We start from the raw sequence: 22,030 nt of genomic DNA on the forward strand, positions 1-22,030 counted from the left end.
CAAGCCTAATGATGGCTGTGTTTTATGATAATGACCATTAGCATGGCCACCGCCATCATGTCCACCAAATGATCAAATTATCTCCCTGTTATTTTAACTTGCATTTTAAATTTCTTACTTAGCCTCTGGTGAGGCTTATCGACTCTCTCTTTGTTTTACCCTCCACCCCTTGCTAGTAGGCTACATTATACAAAATGTAGTTTTAAATTGAACCGATGCTACTTCGCTTTCCTTCGCCCTCGTCGCGTCGCTCATGAACTACGCCAAAAAACACACGGTGACTTTCTCCCGGTCTTCCGAAACAGAGCCAACGCGCGTCGTCGCGTGCGTACAAAGACGGCGCTCGACGGTGATCATAATTTGTAATAACACACGCTGATTCCTGGGTGTGTGATGATGCCACATGGAGCCTTTGAAGTGGCGACTGTTGATTACTGTAAATGAGTGCTTTTTCAGGGTGGATTGTGGGTAATTATATGCACTGCACTCCCGGGAGCAGTGGTGGGACCCAGGGGGTTGCGGTTGGGGTGGGGTGGGGCTTCCACACGAGAGTGGTACGTAAGACAGAGCAACACATGCTGCCCCTCCCTCCCCCCCATCCCACCCCCCGACCCACTCCTGTGTGCGTCAACAGGCCTGTCTTTTATTCCTAATGTCTGTGATTCACATCAAACAGCAGAACGTCACCCAACCGCGACAGTGTTGTTGTACCGTGCGCCGTGATTGACAGGGCTTCATATCTCAACGAGAGCCCCCCCATCCCTCCGCCCCCCTCCGCCACCACCCACGCCGCCCCTCCTCCGCTGGTCCCCTGTGAGGTCCGCTGAATAATTATAATGATTGCAATGTTAGGAGCATATGATTTTTGTTCTTACTGCCAGACACCCCTTTTTTTTATATAAATGTGTCATCTGGATGCATTGTGTTTGTCGTTGTAGGTTACTGCACTGAATTAAATGTCAATAATTGATGCATTAGTATACAAATTCATGAATTAAAGGGTTATGGTTAGGGTTAAAATACATTGATAAACAAATAAAACAACAAACAACAAATCAATAAAAATGTGAATGCATACATAAATAAATACATTTGCTAATAAATAAACAAATGAATAAAATGATACATAAATAATAACAAACAATTACTGAAACTCATTGTATTGTCATTGTAAAGGAGAAAAAACCAATAGCAATAACGGGTTGTATGTTTTTTAATTGCCCTTATATCTGGCCAACATACATTGGAATTGAATTTAAATTAGGATGCAATGTGTGGTAAAGTTTCCAATCACGCTGAGATCCCCAGCAATCTCCCGCGCCTCACTCCAGCTCATTCCTCCGCTAATGACTTTGCCCTCTGATGCAAGCCAAGGGATCGGCAAAGGTCCTTGAAACAAAAAGGGAAATATAGCAATTACTGGGACTTTCATCGGCAAGAAAGAGATTAAAAAACCCTGTGGTTGTACAAGCACCCGCAGTAGCGAGCCCTGACTTGTTTCGTCTCTTCTCCCCCACCCCTCGTCACCTCCTCCTTCTCCTCTCCGTTTAATATGTATATTCCAGATCTGCAGCGGGGGCCGTTATCCATCCAAACCGGCTCATCCTCCCCCCCCCCCCCCCCGCCCTACCACCATTTTTCTGTTTCCCCTTGCATAATAATAGAAGCAAATGTATTATGTATTGCTAATCACAATGTAACAGCCTTCGGTGCTGGGTAATGCATGTAGATTCGGAAAGAGAAACTGTGGCGCGTGTTCGCATGAAGCCATTGGTTTTTTAAAAAGTGGGGCCTGGGGGGCCGGGAATTGTCCCTTAGCCTCCATAACCGTTGACACAAAAGGTCCCCGAACAATTTGAAATTACTTCTTTATTTCTCTATCGTATATAATCCACTCGGCATTATTAAATCTACCACCTTCTGGGACTGCTCCTGATACAATAATATTACAGTGGCAGGGTGTTTACATTTTAAAACCCCCTCCCTGCTCTACTTGTTATGAACATGTATGCCCCCAGGACGGGGTACAATACGTATGCATACTACTTAGCCTAAATGAAGGCCGGGTCAGCCGGGCTCTTAACAGAGGTCAGTGTTAACCTCCAGCGATATAGGCCGCAGCCGACGCCGGAGAACTGACTGAGCAGAAAATGGGCTGGCTGATACTCACAGATGAGCTCTATTATACATTAAACATGCTTGTAAATATTCACTCTCCTCAGGACCATTCAAATGGAAAATATGGTGCGGGGTCAGGGGTCGGGGAAAATGTTGTCTCCCGAGGTAGTCCCCGCAGAGCCCCAGCGCTGATGATAACTGGGTGGGAACAGCCGTAGGGGACTAGAGGAGGAGGAGGAGGAGGAGGAGGAGGAGGGGAGGAGGAGGAGGAGGAGGAGTGGGGGAACATTAGGAGTTGTTTTACATGTTTGACTGGGCGACAGCCATGATACCACCCCCAGATAGATGATAGGCACTTATCATGTAGCGGTGCTAACCTGGACTTACATTAGCACAAGCCACTAATGGAATGCCCTATTATCGTCATCCATTATATATATATGATCCATATAATACGTGGCACGCCCCACACTAATTAGGCTGTTATTTAACAGAACGCACACAGGTTTTTAATCTGTAGTGTACTGCGGCGATACTGTTGTACTGAAGGTGTGTAGAAAACAGTAGCACTGCGTTATTTGAATCCAGCCTTGTTTGAAAATCTGCGAAAGAGAGAGAGCGAGAGCAAGAGACGGCGAGGCACAGATTTATACACAAATGCCAATTTTATTAGCCGTTTGTCTCCCTGACAGGATCACATGGCTCGGAAATTATTTCATCATGTTCCCAGTCCAACGATGGGAATATGGCGTTATCTTCTATTTTTGTCTTGTTGCGCCGTATATTTCAGAGGCGAGGAACAATGTAGTCTGACAGACATGTTCTTTATGAGGGGCTCGTGGTCCCTCTAATTTGACACAGTTGTCAGAGATAAAGCCCCTTAGAGATAGTGGCCATGCTCTGGGTAAGAATGGGGATTAAATTAACACACCACCCCCCCACCACACACACACACACATACACACACACACACACACACACACACACACACACACACACACACACACACACACACACACACCACACACACACACACACACACACACTTGCACGCACACACACGCGCATGCAGCCTCACGCACACATGCAGTCGAATACACACATGCATGCACACACACACACACACACACACACACACACACACACATACACAGACTCACCTTCAACGCTTCCCCCCTCACACACATCCCCTGACCCGAATACAACAGCATGAAACATACATAGTGACTCACTTTAAGAACCACACATGCATCCACAGCTTAATTTATGCACATTTAGGGTGGGAAACATGGAAGCATGAAATTATGTCTAGAAGCTCACATCGTGTTGGACAATTAAACTGATCTAAATGAATGCAAAGGTATATGCAACTCTGGCTGCATACGAGAAAACTAAATGTGTTATTTATATACACTGTTGTTCTGTTCATTTCAGCAAGAACAATGGGCAAAAAAGCCTGGGCATCAATTTGACTACATCATAAAATAATAATGAAGAAAATTAGGATTATATCAGGTAACAAGGCTGTTCTGTCAGACATAGGCGGAGAGATGGAGAAATGACACGGGGTCTGCCTGGCATATACAGACACACGCCAGACACACACAAACACACACACACACACACACACACACACACACACACACACACACACACACACACACACACACACACATTACAACAACACACTAACCCTCTCCTCCATAGCATCCCTATCAAATGACCCGGGCGCGAGAAAATCAAATCAACACCGGGGGATGGATCATATCAAATTCTAATGAAAACATAATGTGCTTTTTAAAACGTGGTGTGTTGGGCCCCGGCAGCCAGTCATCCAAAGAGACCCCCCCCTCCCCCCCTTCCCTTATCCCCCCCCCCCCTCCCCCAGATGACGTGATGAATAGGGGGACACAGAGATGGAATATGCATCAAAGTGGTGCTCATGATTTATGTAATAGCAGTCACTTGGACACTGATTAGCTGCTCTGTCAAGCGTGTAATACGCGAGCCACAACCCCTGCTTTATCAGTCATTTATCTCGAGTGCGTCCCTGATAGTATCACTCCCTCCTCCCCCCCCCCCCTGTCCTAATGTCATCATTATGCCGCACAGCATGCGCGGGGCCGGCGCGGGGCCGGTGTGTCGCGGGCGGCGGATGTGGGCCCCGGCTACGGGGCCGACGTCGGCTGTCAGGAGTTCAAGCCTCTTCATTTGCAACCGGCGCCGACGAGGGTGTCAACAGTAAAATATATAGAGAGAGGAGAATAGAGAGGAGCCCCTAACCACCTCCCACCCACACACACACACACACACACACACACACACACACACACACACACACACACACACACACACACACACACACACACACACACACACACACACACATATCATTGGGATTGTTCGGGGTGGGTAGGTGGGTAGGGGGGCTGCAGGGGGAACACTGGGCCAGCGGGCTAAATAAGTGGGCACTCGAGACGACAGGGAAATATTTTCACATCTTATCTGGTGATCAGGATAATTCTGTGGAGAGCGCTGGGATAACAAAGTTTTCCCGCCCTCCCTCCTGCTACTCCCCTAGTACGAAAAGAATGGAGAACAAAATGGCAGGTCACTCTTGTTTATTATTATTATTATTTCTCCTCTTCATCTGGCTGGTTTGGCGGGTGTTATTTAGTACACCCAGGTATTCTCCATGTGAACAGTTCTGGGCCCTCGGAGCCACTGCTCCTAATTAAAATGCACGCTCACACACACACGACACCGCCAGCGTGTGCGTGTGTGTGTGTGTCTGTGTGTGTGTGTGTTTGTGTGTGTGTGTGTGAGAGAGAGAGAGAGAGAGAGAGAGAGAGAGAGAGAGAGAGAGAGAGAGAGAGAGAGAGAGAGAGAGAGAGAGAGAGAGAGAGAGAGAGAGAGAGAGGGAGAGAGAGAGAGAGAGAGAGAGAGAGAGAGAGAGAGAGAGAGAGAGAGAGAGAGAGAGAGAGAGAGAGAGAGAGAGAGAGAGAGAGAGAGAGAGAGAGAGAGAGAGAGAGAGAGAGAGAGAGAGCCAGCAGAGAGAGAGGCGCTTGTTCGGTCCGTCAGGGCATTTCTCGTCTCTGCTGAAGTGTGTATCTGATATCTTAAATTACTTCAACTCCTCCAACGCACATTACTGTGAAACGGCAAAAACACAGGAAATGCGAGCCTAGCCGCACGAGGCAGGGACGGGCGGTTTGTGACTGACTTATGACAATCACACACACTGAACGGATGGACATGGGAGGGGGAGGCGGGGAAAAGGAGTACAAATAAAAAAGGGTCATAAACAATTTCTGTCATTATGTGTGTGTGTATGGGGGGGGGGGGGTGAAAAAAGAAAAGAGCAAGGAAAATAGAGTTGTTATTCTCACAAACATCTGTGACTGTGGTACACTAAGAGGAAGCAGTGAAGGGCATAAGTCTATCAGCACCTCGCACAAACAGAAATAGAGCGGGAAACCGAACAGGAAATGGAGCTCTTTGAGTCTTAAACAAAAGATAGGAACCTTCACGCTGCCAGGCAGAGCGCCACACCTTGGCAGCGATGCCACTCACAATCAAAGGAACCACCGTCATCGGTGGACCGGGCTGTTTTGAAAGGATATCTTAAAAATAATACATTGCAAATATGTCACTGTGTGGAAAACAATTATGTTTGGGACCTTTTCCTATGGAATAAATGTCCTACGCCCACACAAACATGCACCGTGCACACACTCACACACACACGCACACACGCACACAGACACACAAACACACACACAAAGACGCATGCACGCACACACATGCACTCCAACAATGTTAAAAGTATAATTATTTTCCCTTGATATGCACATATATATGTATATATATATATATATATGTATATAAATTATATAGAAAATACACAGCCCTAAAACCTTAAAAATTAAATGTTGGTAGGCCTACATTTAAACTGCATGTTGCGTAAAAAAGTACAAGCAGGAAAAAATGTAAGGCTTCACAATTCAAGCCTATGCACGTAGCAAAGTATTTTATCGCCTCCAACACAAAGCAACTGTGAACAAAATTTTAATTTCACTGTGTGTTCAAATCTATAAAACTTTTAAAAAGATGTATCAACCTTGTGACCGCTGACAATTGCATTATTCAAATCACTTCTAAACAGTATGGCCCAGAAGGGCCAGCAGAGGGGGCTGCGTACTGCAATCATATGCTGATTAATTGTGCCTGATTCCGCCCCTGCTGCGAACATAGGTTGTCCCTGCACTGTAGTGTGCATGTCGCTCCGTGGCGAGAGGTTGCAAGCCTTTACCTACCTCACCTTTTACGACAAGTAGCCGCGCACGTCCATTTTGATACATTCTGAGAAAAACATCGGTTTTCATCAAGCCCAAATCAAACTAGGTTATGTCCGTTTTTTATTAATTGCGGCGTGTTCCCCTCTAATTAGCTAATGAGAGACAAAAAGCAGGTTTTGGAGCAGCAAAATGCAAATGACTCTTAGAAAATAGCACAAAAAAAGTAAATGGCAAGGCAGAGAATCATCCTTCATTGAAATGTCAGAGATAAATGGCTCAAATGTCACATCAATTAAAACGGGGGACAGTTAGTAGTTCATTAAAGAGAGAGCCATATTGCACCGTCGGGTACCGTTGCCAACCCTTACTATCTGGGGCAGACTGGCAGCGGGTCCAGATGGCACGGAAATCCTCACAGATTTCAAATGCTCTCTGCAGGGGTGGCGTTTCTCCCCCCCTCCATCCCCCCTCCCCCCTCCCCCTAGCCTCGCCACCGAGAGGCCCAAGTAGGCCTTTACATTTTAAACTGAGACATGCAAAAAATATGAAAGTGAGGTAGAATAATGAAAAAAACAAAACAAAATAAGCAGTTGAACTGAACCCCTCGTCTTTAAACGATTCAAATTACTTACACAAATAATATGGATTTAAATTGGGCAAGACAACTTTCTCTAATTTTAGAGTTATAGCTGAATGCCAATAAAAGCAATAATAAAAATCTTGGATAATCATATTGCAAACGCCTGAAACAAAGACCAAGGTCATTGCATGAAACTAGAACGAAATAACGACTTTATAAACCTATTTATTTATTTTTTATTGGAAACTAACGATTTTAGAGGCTAGGTTAATAACCAGTATTAGGATTCTAAATGTTTATCAATAATGTATAAGTACTGTGTTCCTAAACCAAAATATATACTTACACCTTGAATGACCATAATAATGACCGTCAATCAAACCACAAAGGACCCTGGCAGGGACCAAAGGGGAGGAGCCTGAAACGGCCAGTGACCAATTGCTAAACAAACGCAGTTATCCTGCTGTATTGATTGGTCAGCCCAACCACGTGTCTAAAAGAAAGCGGAACTCTTTCTACTTCACATGCGACGCAAAGCACTTGCGATGGATGAGGAAGCAAAGCCAAAGCTCTTGTAAGATATTTCTAGAAAACACCATTGTACTGCAAAATCCTTGACAAATCAAAAGTATACTGGCTATTTTGCTTACGTCTAAATTGCTTCAGTATTGCCAGTCATAGTTACATGAATATTTACGGTTTTAAACTAGTTAGACTCTAAACCAAAGTTGTGTCTCCTGATAACTGCCAGTGTGCGTGCGTACATATAAATGGTATTGTCTGTATTATGTCGGAATTCTTAATAGCTATAGTTATCCAGACTTCTAAACCCAGCCACATATTGAAAGGTTGTCGGTGTTTCTAGCTGCATTGGGTGACTCAGGGGGAAATGAACTCATAATTTAAAGTATACAAATCAAAAACAAAGCACGGCAAAAGTCCTTTATAGGAAAACGTCCAATGTAATGCGATCCCTCTTTCAAAATTAGTTTCTAAATTGTGGTGATGACAGACTAATTGGTAGACCTCATCCCTGGGGAAAAGTCGATTAGTAATAAGAAATATTGATTGTTGTTATTTACTATGAATGCAAATAAAGGAACGGATAATTGCTTTATTTAATATATATTGCTTTGAGGCTCATTTGGGGACCTTGTTAGTTAGATTGTCATTATTTGTCCTTATTCCCTATATCAATACTTTAGAGGTCAGTGACATAAGAGCTGATTCTTTTTCTCTTATATATCCTTATTTGAGACGTCTGATGGACCTATGTGCAGCATTTTACGTTTTACCTGTCAGAAAGTGCAGACTATCGGATTAAATAATCTCAGGCTTGGTCTATAGTTTGACTGTAAAAATGGAGGGATATGTCTTTTTTAAAGTAACGATTTGATGGTCTAATTAAACCCGCAGAGAGCGATATATTGTACAGGCGCCCCCAAGACCTTTCCAGGTCAGGGATTCGGATAGGAGTGATTTCTTGGGTTGAAACCCTTACAATCAATGTGACCTTTATTTATTATACCCCCCCCCCCCAACCCCCCCTCGCCCATCTCTCAAAAACTCACATATAACATAGTCAATCATCTCTCCTTCCCTCAAAGTAAAAATAAAAAAAAGAAGATGCTGTCTGGTTATTGCCAGTATCCATCTCAGTCGTCAGAAAAGCTGCACGTTTTCGCTGTTGTTAAGGGCTGGAAACCAGAATCCCATTGGAGTTGCACCCTAAGGAACAAATTTAATGCTAGAAAAACATCCCGACCATCAACCAAAAATGACGGATTGAAAATAATGTCGAGCTATCTAGGGAATCCCCCCCACCAGACAGGGGAGCAGACCGCATTGTTTTTCTCATTTATGTGATATATAGAACAGAGAGGAGGGGAAAAATGGGCGATTTATTGGTTAGATAGGCGTCTTCCTTTCCATACATGAGAAGAAATATTAGATAGTAATGCAAGGATCAAGTCAAATGATGACATTGTTTGGCGGGGGCGGCGGTTGTAGCTAGGTGTTCAAATATGTAACTCATCTGGCACGCTGGTGGGCCCACCCGCTTTCCAATAGATCACCACATGCAAATAGTGTGGGAAATTCGGGGGGGAAGTTGCCACATGAATATGTCAATGAACGCAGTGTAATTTGTGCTCCCTTAGCAGGACGGGGAGAGAGATGAAGCGACGGAGAGGGGGCGAGGGGGAGAGCCAGTGTACTCAGAAGACCATCTCGCTGCAGAGCCCCCTCGGGACAATCCAAGTCAGAGGATGTGAGGCGGGCGTGCACACCATGCGGCTCCTAATGGATGTCGCACCTGCTGAAAGGTACTGTACAAGCGCCGGGGCCGGTGACGGCGACAAACAAAGGTGTGAGATTTACAAGCGGACAGAATACAACCGGTCTTGATGGAGTGCCACCATTTCTCATCGCACGCCGGGCATTTTTGTAGATCCCACAAGAAATATATACCAGGGAAAGTTGGGCAAATATGAACGCCGGCATGAGAAAATATGAGGGGGCCGCCAGAATACAGTTTGGACGGGAAATTAGATTTCTGATGGCATAGGGGTTGTGATTCTTCCTGCAGTATATTTGAAATTTCTTGGCCGGGAAAAAAAAAGAAATACAAATAAAATATCTGTTTATTACCCACGAGGGAGTTGATTAAAACTCAAATCTGTCGGGGGTCAGTGGAATCCTGGAGTTCTCTCGGCTGTCCCTGCTTCTCCCTCCTCTGTCGGGTGGTGTACAGCGGTTCTGAGCATGAACCAGCGAACGTAAATCTAATATGCAGCTCCATTTGGTGCCCTTCACCATTGCTCACAATTTCTCAGTCTTGACAAAATGTGACAGTCTTACTGGAGCGATCGGAACTGATTAAAATCTGCATTAATAAGTAGTTATTCCCGACTTTTCGAGGTCCGCGTAGTACATCTCCCGATTAGTTTTGATTAGATTGAAATTAAATATCCATGTATCCACAGATCTGCATTTGATAAACTTGATTGGTTTGGGAAATTAAACCGTTTTCCAATGCGCCGGGATAGGAAGTCATCCTCTTGAAAATGTATGGGATATTTTAATTTATGGAAACCCATTAGCGGTCTTGTATATTATATACAACATGTGTTTCCGAGTTGACTGTCTGCTATTTCCTAAAATTCATCAAGCAGTGAGAAAAAAAAGCAGCCCACTTGTTGTTAATGAGTTGAAGGGAAGAGATTAATATTATGGAGGTTTGATTATGGGAGATGTCCTGTAACCATGTTGCCAGCACCTTCCCGCGTTCTTCTGAGCAGGGTTTAATTTGTGTTTTCAGGTTCAGTAGGATTATGCAAATTAATTTAATGATTCGCATCAGTAGATCATTTCGCACTTTTAATATCACTTCGCAATGTCGGCCATAAGTATAGTTTTCGATTATATCGCAGTCTGTGTGTATCCGTTTGTGTGTGTTTGTGTGTGTTTATTTTCAATGATATGAATCTGAAATCAGTTTTGCAAGAACCGGTTGGTTGTCGTCGTTGTTGTTGTTGTTGCCATAGGACAGACAAGCCAAGCCTTAGCCTGCTCAGATGTATGGAGCAATACAATGTAAACAGGCATTAAGGAGAGGCAAAAGAGAGTGACAGAATACCAGGCTTATCTCTGCACGAGGCTTTACATGTAGATCTCACTAAAGCCAGCCGGTTGCAGTAATAGTTCAGATCAGCCATTTCCATTGATTTATTTATGACATACTAAATAAGGTTCAGCCTAGCTTTGGTTGTACGGGGTGATACAGGCTTAGGGAAGTCACCGTGATAAATGATCTAGCAAGACTGTATTTTGGATACAGGAAAATAGATAATGTCCGTGCATATCATGTTTAGGTGGAAACGATATGTCCACAGTGCTAAAGGGGTGTTTGACTTCTAGGCCCAAAGGTTCCAGGGTTCAATCCCCAATGTCGACAGTCTACCTGGAGGCATGCTTGAGTAATATTCCCCTAGCCCCCTACCTGCTCATTACTGACGTGTCAGAATTCTCTGCACAACATTTTGGTTAAGAGCATCTGCTTAAGGACCAAATAGTAAAATAATTAAATAATCATAAATAGTGAAAGTCTGGGCTTTCAAGGAGGGAACAGGCCTCTCTGCTTTCTGTGTGTGTCTGTGCCTGTGTGTTCCACCAACGGTCTTGGGGCAGTAACAAAAGGCGAATGCGGTGACATTGACAGATAGTTATTGATAAATGCCATTGTAAGGACATAAACGCACTCGAAACATTGCTTACCCACCATGACCGTCAGCCCCCTTCTAATGGAAACGTCTCAAGCCCCTTTTGCTTCCTAACTGATCTTTAGAAAGATTTTCCCGGAAATCAACCAATCTCCTCCTAGGCCTCCTCCTCCTCCTTCTCCTCTCTAGTCTAACGACAGCCCTGAAGGCACCATCAGATGAACAAATTCATTACATCCCAACAACCCCTGTTGGGGTCTCTACACTACTCACCAGTCTGCCAGTTAACCAGCCCTTTTTATTTTTATGTTTTTTCTTCCTCTTCGTTTTTTTTGTTTTGTTTCTAGCGTTGCCAAGTAGCTCCAGCAGAAAAATGAGATGCTGTTTTTTTCTTGTTTTTTTTGTTTTTGTTTACAGGAGATTACTATTATCTGAAATATGACGCCTGCCTCGCCTGTTTCTCTCACACACACACACACACACACACACACACACACACACACACACACACACACACACACACACACACACACACACACACACACACACACACACACACACACAGAGAGCACACACACAGAGCACACACACCGAGACGTAATACAGAGGAAATCATACAAGCTTCGTCTCTTTTTTTTATTAGGCTGAAAAATGGTGAAGGAGGGGGTGGCTAGGTGGGGGGAGGGGGAGGTTGGAAAAGGGCCGGACTTCTGCCCCGAGACATTTTTGTGAGCATATTATTTTACAATGCTTTGATCAATTTGTCTGTCAAAAGCTAGGCTGAGATGTGGGGGCGCTGCAAAGAAGAAAGAAGGGTGTGGGGGGGGGGGCTGGGGGGGGGGGGGGGGGATTGAAAAAAAGGCAGTTAGATCTTGTGAGGTCCTCAATAGAAATGTAGTGCTGGGGCCCGTCTGTGACATGTTGCATTAAAACCTTAGCCGCCTTTATTGCTTGATAATGTTGCGAGGCAATGCTGATATCAATCACTCTGTAACAGCCAAGTGTGATTTGCTTTAAGAAAAAAAATATAAACAAGTGAACCGCCAAGAACTGGAGGAAATATGTGTTGGATGATATATGATGTGGAGAAAGCAGAAGTTGTGCTAGAATTCCTTTTCATTTAACATTAACTCTGTGAAAAAATATTGGGAGCCTAACAAATTGGGCTAAAAGTTACAATTCTTCAGGAGCTACTCATTTGCATATGTTCCTATAGAACATTTTAATTACTATTACACAGATAAACAAATAAACACTCAGCCTCATTTGCATATAGATATAAACAATATATTTGTGCCGGTGAATTCCCACTGCACGCGGGTCACGTGATCTGCCCAAAATCCTAAGTGGCTCAAACCAGAAATTATCATTGTGTATCCCGGAATATAAATCTGCCTATTTCTTTCCGCTAGACAAAGCCATATAAATCTGCGTCTGATTTTTCACGTTGCACATTGTTTTTAGTTAATGATTTTCATCTGTTTGTTGTTCCTGTGATAGCACAGAAATGTACCATATGCTCCGGCAAAAGACAAATGATTAGCAAATGAAATTCTGGACAGCTGTCTGACTGAAAGCATTTGGTTGATAGCATTCTGCTACCATAATTAGCTTAAGCTTTGGGTTAATTAACTTTCTACCTGGATATGCATAATAATAGCATTCAGGAGAAAGCCAAGAAGCTTGCAGTATATCAGCGGCGGAGGCTTTTTATTTTTGCATTTCAGCTGCATATTTCAATTTCAAGAGGCGATTTAGCTACGGCTGCATCGTCAAATATTGTAGATTTTACTCTCCAAGCCAGATAATTCTGAAACAATAGGGGGTGTATTATGTAGCAGAAATGCCATTTCTGAATGTAATTAAAGTGGATGAAAGCAATCACCGATTTTTAAACGCTTTTGTCTAGCGTCGGGGCCTACTTGTAAAAAAAAAAAAAAAAAACCCATGGAGGGGAGAAAGGAGGAAGGAGAAACCTCAAGTCTTTCAACGAGGGGCTGTTGAGATTGAATTGAAGTACAACAGTAATTAGTCTTTTGTATGAATGTGGTGGCCATGGCCGTGATTAGCTAAGCATACGAGAGAGAGAGGGAGAGGGAGATAGAGAAAGGGGATGGCATGGTTCTTAAGGAGGAGGGTGTTAAAGTGTATTTATCACCAGAAGCTTTCCATTATCACCGACAACAGTGGATGGGGCCCCGGGAAGAGCCTAATTGTTCAGAGGTGGAGCGTGTGTGTGTTTTTTGTTTTGCGTGTGTGTGTGTGTGTGGAACACGCCGTCGCCGCCCTCACTCACATTGGCATTCATCAGCAGCCATTTCTCCATCTATCTAATACCCAAGCTGTCACAACAGCTTTAGCGCACCCACCCAACACTGGTGTGAAATATCTGAGGTGATGCATTTATCCTTTTCTCACACGCGCCGTCGTGTTGTGAGTCAATGTCCTGGTTCACGCTGAATAGCGCCGCAGTAAATGGGCTTCCTGTTTTTGGTGGAGGGTGGGGGGTGGGGGGGGCGCTGTTTACGTGATGTGCTCACACACCGGGAACAACATCAACAGCTTCAGGCCTTCCGGTGACCGTCAAATCATTTTTTTCCTTTCGATGTATTCTTCAACGGACTTATCCACACTCTCTCGTTCCCCCTCTGCTTATTTTCTTGCAAAAGACAGAGGGGATGGATTTTTATTCTTGTATTCAGGGTTTTGTAAATGCTTTTATTTTGGTAGAGCCCGATGCAGAGAGTTATACGGTGAAAACTTTACGTGGTGTTTCCTCTCCGGTGATGGGGAGGGGCATTGTGGTGTTGTGTTTTATAAATACTTTTATTGCGGGAACGCCTAATGCAGAGCCAAATACAACACAAACTTTAAGTGCTGACCATTCCCACCGAATTGGAACAGTCACAACTTAAGTGCTGTGTCACACAAAATGAAAATAGGGAAATGTTGATGTACCAAAAAATAGAACTCAGTCGCCAATAAAGTAGGCGGGAGATATTTCGACACGGTCCCTTTAGATGCGTTACATGAATTATTCATTGTGCAATTTCAACTCAACGATGATATTTTTTTGTTCTGTTTTATTTTTTTCCTTTCTCTCTCTCTTCCCCGAGACCTTAAAATGGTGTTTTGCATGTTGTGAAGTGTAGTACTCAGCTGCGTATTCATTAAGGTGCTGCTCCCAGTGGCCCCTGGACCCATCTGTGCTCTATGTTTATGCCGGGGTCTCCCGGGACGGCCCCAATCAGCCTGCATGTGCCATTTCCTGTGTAAACGAACACCTGTGTAACACGCTACCTGTAAACCCACAGACGCAGACGAGACTCTGTGCCGCCGCTCACTCATTCCTCCTCATGAGAAATTTGCAAGTGCGGTGATTTCGCTTTCTTTCCCTTTTTTTGTGAAACACAACCTCCAGGGGTGCCGAATGCCGAGGAGCGAACGCCGATGCTTCGCAGCCTGGAGCTGCCGCCGCCGCCGTGGCTAAATGCAGCGATACAGCAGATTTTCCCAGTCCTCAGCAGAGAGAGAGAGAGAGCGAGAGCTAGAGAGAGAGCTAGAGAGAGAGAGGGAGAGAGAGAGAGCGAGAGAGAGAGAGAGAGAGAGAGAGAGAGAAAGTTTCTTCAGTGGTTTGGGTCCATGGCAGTTTGTTTTGGCAGTTGATTGGATTCGGTATCTGCCACACTGCAGAAAGTGTTACAGCACGCAGCATTCAAAGGCAATATGCGCGGCGATGATTCCCGCTCTGACATCTTGGAGAGGAGTATGAGTCAATTATGCCCAAGTGTTGTTCTCCCTTATCTTCCCGTGGCACCAAACAAGGATTTAGTGGAGGATTTAGGGGTGAAGTGGGGGGAGGAGGGGGGTAGGAGTCGAGGGTGGGGGGGGGGGGGGGGGGGGGTGTTGGGAGATGGAGAGGGAGAGGGTGGGATCATGGTAAGCGGTTCACAACAAAACACTCAAAACTCCTGGGAGCGGGCCACTGATTTAAAAATAAATTACAGAAGACGAAGCGCTAACACTCAAGGGTCCTCGCCAGGGCTGGCGTACACAGGTGAAGATTAGCCTCCCCGCTAATCAGAGGAACAAGGCAGTAATTTGCTCTGAACACAGACAGTAATTAGGACTTGGGTGACACTCGATTCCCATAATGCCTTTGTGCCCGACGTGGTCAAGTTTGGTTTTTTTCCCGGGCTCGACAGAGGCTATCCATGAAGGGTCACTGTCCCGTTTAGTGTCTGGGACCCCTCTTCAGTCGATGCACTCGAAGCAAGGTCCCCGCAGTTACAGGAGTTCCCTGATGTACTTTGCCTTCCCCCTCCCCTCACACCCTCCCTTAGCCGACTCCTTCCCCATTGCTGTAATTGGAATCTCCATTCTCTCCCAATGCGCGACGCTGGAGAATAGAGGGTAAAAACCCTGTAGTCCGGCGTAGATAAACACGCCGGCGTCGCGGCGGTGGTGTGGGCCCACCAGGTACACCACCTAACGGAGTGAGAAGATGTTAGGGCCCCGGTAATGTATGCCTTGCGTCGGACCCTTGTGGCAAGGCAACTGGGAGTGCGAAGGATTCACTTAATTGATGTGCTTCGGTGCCTACTCAGCACTATTTTACTATTTAGTCATTAAGCCGATGCCTCTTTCCAAACAGACTTACAGTCCGTCCGTTAAGACGTAGTACGTTAATGAATAAGGGCTAAGGACTTCTTGCTCTATGAATGCCTACAGGGAGACTGGGAACAATAGGGTTTGAACCCGTAACCTTCCGACTATGAGTTTAACCAGGAACCCCAACCAACACCTGGCCGTCACACTATCCTGCCCCCTTCTCCCGTTCGCAAAGAGTGTGCGCGTCGCTGTGCTCGCTCTTCGGGTTTGTGACGTTCACTAACACACGAGTTGTTGAGGTGTCGTCTAGAGAGCCGTTCATCTGGGCCGGGCCATTTTCATTCGGAAATAATAATACGGGCACACCCGCGCGGGGGATGAATAGAATATGAGGCATCTCTCACTACTTGCCACTTTGCCGCTTCCTGACTCTCGGCACGGCAACGAGGCCACATAGACATCCGAATGATCTTCCCGTGCTTGAGCGACTTCCATCGAGCAAGTGGCTTACAATTGTATCACAGCCCTCTGGCTCGCAGAGCAGCGAGATCCTGACATTCATAGAGACATGCTGTCTTTTTTTTTCCCCACTTTACCAAACCACCTCCTCCTCCACCACCACCACCACCGCCGCCCTTCTTAGACAGTCATTTTAGGCCTTTTTCATGCTCTCTTGAGTCTTTGACGTGTCTTTGAGTTAAGCGCGGGGGCAATGCGATGGGCGCGCTGTAAAAGGGGAAAAATATCGGACTTGGACGGTCTCCGGACCCGGCTTCTTTATTTATATATCTCTTTTTTTTTCTCCATTTCATCTTCTGACCCGCCATGTTCCCCATGATCGGTGAAGGAGAACTCTGACAGGCGGTGTCAAGAGTGACAGCCGATGGAGTCGGGATGAACGGCACCACGCTTCACGGCATGGAGGCCTGAGTTCTCTGTTTTTTTTTTCTTTTTATTTCTTTCTTTTCTTTACCCACCAACCCCTAGCCCCCCCCCCTAAAACCCCCTTCTTCTTCCTTCCCCTTTTTTTTGTGTGTGTTCGCGGTACCATTACACCCCCCTGGTAGATTGCTATGATTCCTTTCAATTAAATGTTTGGTGGTGCTTCGGCTGTTTCCTACTCTCGTCTCCTTGCTTGATGGAGCAAGTCATGGACAAAAATTGCCGGAGCTATCGAGGTTATATCTAGAGAGAGAGAGAGAGAAACAAAAAATGGATTTGACCAAATTAATTTAGGTTTTTATTTATTTATTCATTCCCCCCGTTTATTTTTTTTCTAATGATGCGGTTTGGCTCTCCTTTTTTGCCGTCCCCTTTAATTGTTTCATTCAACATAAATCCAATAACCGCGCAACATTTCTATAAATGTCCAATTCATTCTTTATATTGGAGTAAGAGGATGGCTAGAACTCCAAACGACTTTCATTTTACACTGCAATGATTTATGGTAATTGAAAATTGATTGTGACAGGAGCACAATATTAGAAATTCTCTCAAATCACAATCTTGTATCAAGGGAAATATTCTTTAACTGCAGCAAATCCTGGCTAGTTCCGAATTAGCTCCCTATTTCCCTACCTGTGATAAAATAGCGAATGCCTACAGGATATTTAAAATACTAATAGTCCTGTCAGAAGAAGCCAAAAGTTAATTAAAAAAATATTTGGATTCATCAAATCGTAAATTTAACATTGTTAAAATACAAAAACAACAACATTACAGTTTATAATAGTTCTTTTTTCATTATTATAAAAAAAAATGAACACGAAAATGAATCGCAGAGCCTAGACATTCTCTCATTCGTGGCATTGAACATCGCCCCAATGAGAGTCTTATTCCAATCGACAGTGTTTATATTATACATTTTACGGCCACTTCAACGTATTCTCCGATCCACGACAGAAGAGCAGATGGGGCCAACGGTTACTTTTTCACGACGCGTCACCGCTGTCCAGAACTCCAGAGCCATCTCTGAACTGCCAGAATACTGACTTAAGAACAGACAATCCCCTGGTGGCCGCCTGCGGTGACAGACCTCAGCTCCAACACGCCGCGGTGCCCTTCCCTTTGTTATTATGTACTGACCACAAGCGCCCCACCGCATCCCATTACAGCTACCACCGCCGTTTGGTGTCAATGTTGCGTCACTCAGGAAAGCACCTGAACAAAACACACCAAAATGTAGGCTCGCTTATGTTAAGGACGGGCCACAGGGGTGCGTGAGCCGGTGGTGTGCGGGGTGGGGAGAAATTAGCCAAAGTGACAAGTCTGAAGGGTGAGGCAGGGGTCAAAGGTGGCGCGCCTTAAGCAAAGGTGCGCTAGCCTTTGTCCGGTAGATTGTAAGGGCCTGTGGGTCCAACAGGAACATTTCCACACACAATATCCCCGAGCTGTCAGTGTGCAGCGGCTGGAACATCCTCTCCCAGAGAAAGAGGGGCTGCAGGGGGTGGTGGTGGTGGTGGTGGAGGAGGAGGGGTGGTGGCAGCGATGGTGGTGGATTGGTGGGCGGGGAGGAGAGAAGGCTTGGGGGGGGGAGGTGTATGGGAGGGGAACAGTGGCCTGAAGATCCTTGCTGAACGAGAAAAAAAGAGAGAGGGTGTGTGTGTGTGTGTGTGTGTGTGTTCGGGGGGGGGGGGGGGGGGGGGTGAGCTAAAAGAACTGGAGTGGGAGGGTAGCAGTGAGGGGTGTGGGGGGGAGGGTGGTGGTTTGGTGGGATGGATGAGGGGAGTGGGGGTGTGTGTAGGGGGAGGAGGAGGGGAGAGAGAGACTGGGGGGTTTGGAGAGGGGGGGCTGAGGGGGTGGTGTGAGGGGGATAGAGAGGAGAGACAATGACAAGTAGGGGCTGGATGGTCACTCACCCATGCCGACAGAGATTGCCATGAGCCATGGTCATTGTTTGCGGCCGGTCCCAGTGCATAACCACCGCCGCCACCACCACCAGCCTCACCACTGCTGCTGCTGCTGCTTCCACTCCTTCACACTGAGTTGACTATAAACTGCCGTGCGGTTTATTTAGAAATGAGAGTATTTACACCTTTTTTTTTTTTTTTTTTTACTGTATTTACACTCCTGGCTAAATAGCACCCCGGAGACCGGAGCCATCATCCAAGGCTAAAGCCCAGCTAGGCCCTCTTACCTGGACGATCTCTCTCTCTCTCTCTCTCTCTCTCTCTCTCTCTCTCTCTCTCTCTTTCTCTCTCTCTCTCTCTCTCTCTCTCTCTCTCTCTCTCTCTCTCTCTCTCTCTCTCTCTCTCTCTCTCTCTCTCTCTCTCTCTCTCTCTCTCTCTCTCTCTCTCTCTCTCTCTCTCTCTCTCTCTCTCTCTCTCTCTCTCTTTCTTTCTTTCTCTCTCTCGTCCACTCATTCCAGTCCAGTAAAGCTTGGCTTCTCTTGTCCGATAAATAAACATGGCTAATACTGTGACCCACCAATGTGTTAGGAACACTTAGGTGCCATGTTGAGAGAGAGAGAGAGAGAGAGAGAGAGAGAGACGATGTGTGTGTTTAACATGGTAAATGTCCATTATTAATACCATACAGGATAAACCAATTTTTGGAGAAAAAAGAACAGTTGGGTGGGGGATGGAGTCGGGCACTTAAATGGGGATATTATTTATTTATAAGTCCTGTACAGCAGTTAATGGAAGTGGCGGCGCGCGTTAGATCCACCACGCAGCTTGGGGTCCACTTTAGCGTAATGCACTGCGCTAAGAGAACAACTTCCCACTGGGGTCTTTAAGTGTCAAATATGGGTCAGCCGGCTTCCTCTGACCTGGGGGTTGGTCAGTGGTGGGCGAGCAGAGAGAGAGAGAGATGATGTTTTCGTGTTAAGTGATGCCAACTCAAGCGTCTGTAAATTCCTCGGAGCGGCTGCCTCGTGCTAAGATGCGTGTCTTGGGTTCAGCAGCGCTGTTAGACGCGCAGCAATCGCGGCAAACCGAGAAAATCAATACGCGGTAGTTATGAGGCGCAGACTCGACACGAGCTCCGGCCCAAATGATGCTGTTGCTTGGTAACTCTTAGCCAGAGTGTTTTATTTTAATACAGGTGCTTCTTTATATAGCATACATATATAGAGCTTGCTTTCACCTTCGACCCACACTTTTGTGCAGATCTCTGTATGCTATATATACACTATTTGTATACTATGCCAGCAGGGAATAGCGTACTGTAAATATGAATGTCTGAACGACTTTTATGGTTGCTCCTTGCATTTTTCAAAGGTCTTTCAAAAGTTGGAGAGCTGTCACTGCACATTTTGCGCAAACATTTACATACCATGCCACCATAAATATATATTTTTAAAACCTTCTCCATGATTGCCTCTCCTTTGCCCCCCTAAAAAGAAAACATGATTTAACGTACGCCCCACTCATCCCCACACATAATCCCACCTTTACGATTTTTCTTTGCACTGAAGCACTTTACACTCACTTTTCTTCGCTCCGTACACTCGCGTAAACACCCTCACACCTTCTCTTACCTTCTTACCTTCCCCCTCCCCAACAGGAACGACCAGGGCCCCGGGAGCTGTGAGGTCATCGATGGCTCTGCGGGGGCGGGGCCTGAGCTGCTGCGCTGCGTGGACTGGCTGCGGGACTACTTCAGGGATCCAGGGGCCGCCGGGGGCCCCCTGCTCCCGCGGCTCCACCACCCCACCCTGCGAGGAGGTCTGTGGTGGATAAATATTTGCCGAGCCGTGACTTGGGGGGGATCGGCCTTACACTCTCAATCGGCGGTTACATCACTTACACTCACCGGGCGCATACTGTGGGTTATAATGAAGTATTTTATGAGAGGGGGGAGAGAGGGACGGAGAGAGGGGGAGTTGGATGGGGAGAGAGGGAAGAGAAAGTAAGGGAGAGTTGAAGATAGTTTGACTGAGTGAGATGGAAGGTAAGTAAGTAAGCGAAGGGGAGAAGTTGGGAGTGTGGGAAAGTAAGTGAGATACGCGTGAGGTATTATTCATCAGTTTAATTTTTAAACTGCCTTGGCAATGTAAATGTTTATTTCCCATGCCAATAAAGTTATTTGAATTGCAACGTGAGAGAGATAATGACAGAAAGTTTGGTATAAATATAGTTTGATAGAAACTGAGAAAGGAGAGAGAAGTAAGAGAGAAAGAGAGGGAGATATATGGTTGTGTAGAGTAAGAAGCACAGAAGGTAAGTTAGAGAGCTGGAGAGGGAGCGGTATCGTTTTAAAGAGTATGAGTATAGAGTGTGAGAGGGACAGAATGGAAGTCAAAGAGAAAGATGCAGTTAAATAGAGGGAGTGATCGGACATAAGTAAGGGAGAGGTTTGGTGTGAGTGAATGAAAAAGTTGGAGCTTAAGAGAGAGGTGTAATTTAAGAGGTGAGAGAAGTGTGGTGATTGAGAGTAGTGGGTGAGCAATGTATAGTGAGGAAATGAGTGCATGAGAGTGGTGTAGTTATGGGGGTGAGAGAGAGTGACTAAGTGAGAGAGGTGAAGAGGATAGCAAGAGAGAGAGCTGTATTGAGTAAAAGTGAGTGAGTGAGAGAGAGAGTGCATGACAGAGGTTTGGGTAGAGAGTGAGTGAGTGAGGTGTAGTGAGAATGGGAGGTGAGTGAAAGAGGTGAGGTGATTGAGTGAGAGAGAGAGAGGTGCAGCTATAGAGGTGAGCGAGTGAGAAGGGTGGAGTGAGAGTGGAAGAGGTTAGTGAGTGAGTGAGAGCGGGGTGCGGGGTACAGAACGCAGAGCTGTGAACCGCTCCAGTAATCTGTGGCAGCTCGTACCAGGCGTGTTGCTCTTGGCACACTCATCCATGATTTTTTGGCACATTCCTCCAAACTGATCGAATTCCGCTCTTGACATTTTCAGACAGGAAGGCCTCACGCTATTTTTTTTCTCTCTTTTTTTTTAATGAGAACATGTGAATGGCAGTAACGTTTGAATGAGCTTATTGTCGGTTTGACCGGTCAGCTATACGGAAAAGAAAAACAAAAAAAGGGCTTCCAAAAAATTGGACAAAAGGCGCCTTTTTCAAACCAGCGCTTGTGACAGGGCGGTGAAATTGGTTAGGGGCACACGCGGCGGTGGTTATTTTTTACGAGTCGGCCCCTAGTGCCTCGATACACTTTGGGGGCAGACATCGTTACCAGTCTCCCTTCTAGAGGACCCTCGTCATGAATTTGAACGAGCTACATGCTACTTCACTAGCACTGCACTTAACACCAAAAGACTGT

General features: G+C 45.7%; 1 protein-coding gene across 4 annotated transcripts in view; it reads left to right on the forward strand.

The window, feature by feature from the left end:
- The first annotated feature begins 7,507 nt into the window (after nucleotides 1–7,507).
- LOC115559905 (methylated-DNA--protein-cysteine methyltransferase) overlaps nucleotides 7,508–22,030 on the forward strand; it is a 32,770-nt gene continuing 18,247 nt past the window's right edge. For 3 of the 4 annotated variants that reach the window (XM_030379089.1, XM_030379086.1, XM_030379088.1), the window contains exons 1-3: nucleotides 7,508–7,570; nucleotides 9,156–9,320; nucleotides 20,334–20,494. In XM_030379089.1, the coding sequence (XP_030234949.1) occupies nucleotides 7,521–7,570; nucleotides 9,156–9,320; nucleotides 20,334–20,494 (376 nt within the window). In that variant the 5' untranslated portion in view covers nucleotides 7,508–7,520. The remainder of the gene's footprint in view (nucleotides 7,571–9,155; nucleotides 9,321–20,333; nucleotides 20,495–22,030) is intronic. The other variant, XM_030379087.1, reaches the window with a different exon arrangement.

Source organism: Gadus morhua, chromosome 15 (genome assembly GCF_902167405.1).
Source record: "Gadus morhua chromosome 15, gadMor3.0, whole genome shotgun sequence".
NCBI classification, from domain to species: domain Eukaryota; kingdom Metazoa; phylum Chordata; class Actinopteri; order Gadiformes; family Gadidae; genus Gadus; species Gadus morhua.